Consider the following 4,175-nt stretch of genomic DNA (forward strand, 5'->3'; position numbering starts at 1 on the left):
TTATAAAAAACATAAAATTTTGAAAATACGAAAAAAAAAATAAAAATGACAAAATACAAAAACTGTATTACACAAATTTAAAGCCGGTAAACGAACAAATAATTTTTATCATGAAAGGCATTTTTTAATCTACGCTATCATACATTTTTTGCGCGTTATAAGTTAAAAATTAAATTATTTTTTTCTCTTTCGAAGTTATACAGCGACACTATTTTGAATTTTCGAAAAGACCACGGTTCATTTAAAAGCTCTTTTCAAGACGAACATTTTCCGGGGTCAAACGTTGAAATCCGTCCATATCAATTTTGGACAGAGGCTTGATCGATTTGGCAAAGAATGCCCCATATATATATATCCATTTAACCTGTATATTTTTTTTTAATCTGAGAAAAGCAGATCTGTGCAAAAAATAATCGACATTTTAAAGCATTATCAATTTGTAAGATAAAGATGAATAAAATGAATTAATTTTGCCAAATTAAACGATAAATTTCCTATGAAAAGTTTAATATTATTTTTTTAATTATTAAATTCTAGATTGTTAAATATTAGATTAGATTAGAATATGGAATGTATACAACGAGATTAGTTCAATAAATACAGGAACTGAAAAGCACAATGCAATGACTATCGTACCATATCAAGATCTTGCTTCAATTAACTAGCATTAGGTTGTTCGAAAATAAGCTGCACATTTTTTAACAGTAATTTGAAGGAAATTTTAATATCCAATAATTTTATAACGCTACGTTAATTCAGACGTAAGTGATTCGATTCGTCCTAGAAATTATTTACAAATGTCCTTGAAACTTATAAAGTGCGTTTTGGGTCGGTTTACAGTCAACAAATGTATCGCATACTATCTACCATCAAATATCTATCATCACCATAAAGATGGTGATGGATTGGCCACAATAACATTTTCATATTATTCTTCGCTATTATATTCATGAGATTCTGTCTTTCGAGTAGGAGAAACCGCTACGTGTTGTTCTCTATAGCGACAGCATTCTTCGAGATCGGTGTCAGGATACTGGATTCCTGATCGGAGTTGGGCGGAGTTAGGACCACCTGCGGCGCTATGTTGCTGTCGGCATCGGTGCGATCAGTGCCGGCTTCATCACCAGATTTCGTTGCCATTCCGACAGTATTGTTAACAATGCACTTTTTAAAATGGGTCCTCATGTTGCTACTTTGCGAGAACCTGCCACCGCAATTGGTGCAGGAATACGGCTTGGTACCGGTATGATAATTAAGGTGAGTTTTCAGGTGATGCTTCTTAGTGAAAGCCTTCGAGCACAGGGTGCATTGATAAGGTTTCAAGCCGGAGTGCAGTCTAGTGTGTAGGGTCATGTTGGAGCGGTCGGCGAACGCTTTCTGGCAGACCTGGCATTGATACGGTCGCTCGCCAGAATGGGTCCTCAGGTGCTGCTTGAGCAGCATCTTCCGCGAGAACGCCTTTCCGCACTGATCGCACTGGTGCGGCTTCACGCCCGTGTGTATGCGCACGTGCATGTTGTAGGCCACTCGTTGATTGAAGCTCTTCCCGCATTCCGTGCAGCCATACTCCTTGCGGTTCCGATGAATCTTCATGTGTGAGCTCAGGTAGCCGCGGTCGTTGAAGTACTTGCCGCATTCCGGACAAGTGGCGGCAAACTCCCGCGTGCCCTCGTGCACACTGCGATGGTACTTGTAATTGCGCAGCTGCGAAAACTGTTTGCCGCAGTCGGCGCAGCGGAACGGCTTTTCACCGGAGTGCGTTCGGCTGTGCACCTGTGACGATCACATAGACACGGCGATGTGTAGCTAGGCTATTTACAAGGCCACGGGGCCGAAGACGAAGGAAAAAAAAGAGAAAATTGAACGTAGGAGTCGCGATATGTCGTTTCTCCTTTGTAATCGGCACAAACGCGGCGATGTGACAGAACAGAGCTGCTGCTTAAAAATATGGAGCCAAAAAACGAAGGAAGGAAAAGTAGGTATATGGAACGGCTTAGAGACATTAGCATCTCATTCTTCATAATCGGTATAGGTACGAGAGCATGTATACGATCAAGTATGAATGAAGTGCCTGCTTGCGTCAGGCATGTAACGTCATAAAAAAGGACGGTAGTAATTTAACTGACATTAATTCTAACGTAACTGACACTTAAGCTCTGCGAAATTCTGCGAAATTAGAGACTTGTAGTATCTAACATTAACAAAAAAAAAAGGGAAAAAAATAGACGAGAAGGTTATAATTTGCGTAGTGACTTATGGAACATCATGCGTGAGGAACATCACATCAGTGAGAAACAGTCAGGTTTGATAGTTTAGGACTTGTGTAATCCAAGGTAATCGAGGATCTACATTAAATAGCTAGGCTCGTCATTCAGCAGTAAAATCTGTCATGTTAAATCTCTGGTTAATGCTTAGGTTAATCTCTACGTGAAATCTACGTAGTATCTATGTTTCTGCCTGGGAATCGAAATGTGTGGCCTTTAGAACATTAATGTTTGATTTAATGATTAAAAAGTATACCTTGAGCGACGCCCTCGTGACGAAAGTCTTTCCGCACTGATCACACCTGTGGTCATCCACCGATCGTCCACGCTGCGCCATCTCCGTGTTTACGATTGCCTCGTTGTTATTGTTATTGTCGCTGTTAACAAAAATCCTCGCGATTCTCTCTTCTCCGCCCTTTCCCACGTTCGTCACTTCCGTCTTTGACGTCTTCTTCTTCTTATCGGCCTCGATTGTGTCGCAGAGTCTACTGATCGGATGCGACAATTCGGGTTTCGTCGGCGTCTGCGGAACTACCTGCGTCGGATATCCGCCACCTTTTTCGGCATTCGTGATAACGCTGTCGTTGCTTGAAGACAATGATTGCGTAGGCGTATTGCTAACGTTCTGGAAGAGAGGTTGTTCACTGCTTCTCGTCACGTTCACGGACATTGCGATTTGATCAGAAGGTGCAAATGAGATTGGTGATCGATAGATCTCTTGAATTTTCGCTTCCGGACCATCGATTATCTCGCGCGATAATCTCAAGTCATTATTGAAGCTTGTCTCGCAACTGATTGGAACTTCGAAAACCGTAGGGCAGGGCCCGTCGCTTCGAGGTGCGCTTCTTGGAGAATGAACAATATGCTTTGAGCTCGATATTACTGTAGATCGAGTTGGTTCCGAAGCCTGAAGCTTCTTAAGGATTTCCTGCAACAGCCGTCGAATTGTACTTTTATACATAAAATTGATCTTTTCTTTTTTAAATAATTAATCTTAAATATTGTGGGAGGACATTAAAGAAAAACGAAAATATCTCTTTTCTTAATTACCAAGATAAATCATTTTTTGTCTTAATTGATCAAGAAACAGAATTTTATTATTTCTCTTTATTTCTTGCTTTTAAACATTGCCTATATATTTTTTATTTAAAAACAATATTTAAAAAATGTTAATCTTTTTTTTAGGAACAGCCCAGATAAACAGATTGTATCAATTTTACTGCAACTTTACGTTGTACTCGATCATCAAATGCGTAATAGATGAGTCGATTGTGGTTCCAAATATTGTAGTCGTATTTAGTAAATCAGAAAACGAAATACCATGACGCAAATATGATGTAAATATGAGAAATAAAAATCTGATTCTTAGTATCTCATATTTACATCATATTTGCATCATGATATTTCGTTTACTGATTTACTAAATGTTGCTGCAATGTTTCGAATCACAATCGGCTCATCTATGAAGCATTGGATGATTCTAAAATAAACGTAAATTTGCTGTAAAGTATATGTACATTTGTCTACTGAGAATATTTTAGCGAAAAAAAAATTTAATTATAAAATTTAATTTGTTTTTTTATTTTCAGAATATATTTATTAAGTTTATTAATTATTTTTATGTACATACAAATTCTTATAATTATATAACGCAATTATAAACATTCTTGAAAACGCATAGTGTCGACGGGATTTGAATCTAAGATCTTTGGGGTGGTAGCCTACTTACGCTAACGTTGAGCTAATCGCACGCTTGCATCTGAATACTTTTTTAAATTTAGCAGGGAATGGAAAGTTACTTTTTAAAAGTAACAAGTTACAGTTACTTGTTACCGAGAAGGAAAAGTAACAAGTTACCGTTACTAGTTACCGATTTTTAAAAGTAACTCGTTACAGTTACCGTTACTTGAG

The 4,175-nt window shown here is 38.2% G+C and overlaps 1 protein-coding gene across 1 annotated transcript in view; it reads right to left on the minus strand.

The window, feature by feature from the left end:
* Positions 1–680: 680 nt before the first annotated feature.
* LOC108771150 (uncharacterized) overlaps positions 681–4,175 on the minus strand; it is a 41,489-nt gene continuing 37,994 nt past the window's right edge. The window contains exons 3-4 of the mRNA XM_018523075.1: positions 2,521–3,192; positions 681–1,773 (exon numbers count right to left, since the gene is read on the minus strand). Coding sequence (XP_018378577.1) covers positions 982–1,773; positions 2,521–3,192 — 1,464 coding nt within the window. The 3' untranslated portion in view covers positions 681–981. The remainder of the gene's footprint in view (positions 1,774–2,520; positions 3,193–4,175) is intronic.

The sequence above is a fragment of the Trachymyrmex cornetzi genome, unplaced genomic scaffold (genome assembly GCF_001594075.2).
Source record: "Trachymyrmex cornetzi isolate Tcor2-1 unplaced genomic scaffold, Tcor1.1 scaffold140, whole genome shotgun sequence".
In the NCBI taxonomy this organism is placed as follows: domain Eukaryota; kingdom Metazoa; phylum Arthropoda; class Insecta; order Hymenoptera; family Formicidae; genus Trachymyrmex; species Trachymyrmex cornetzi.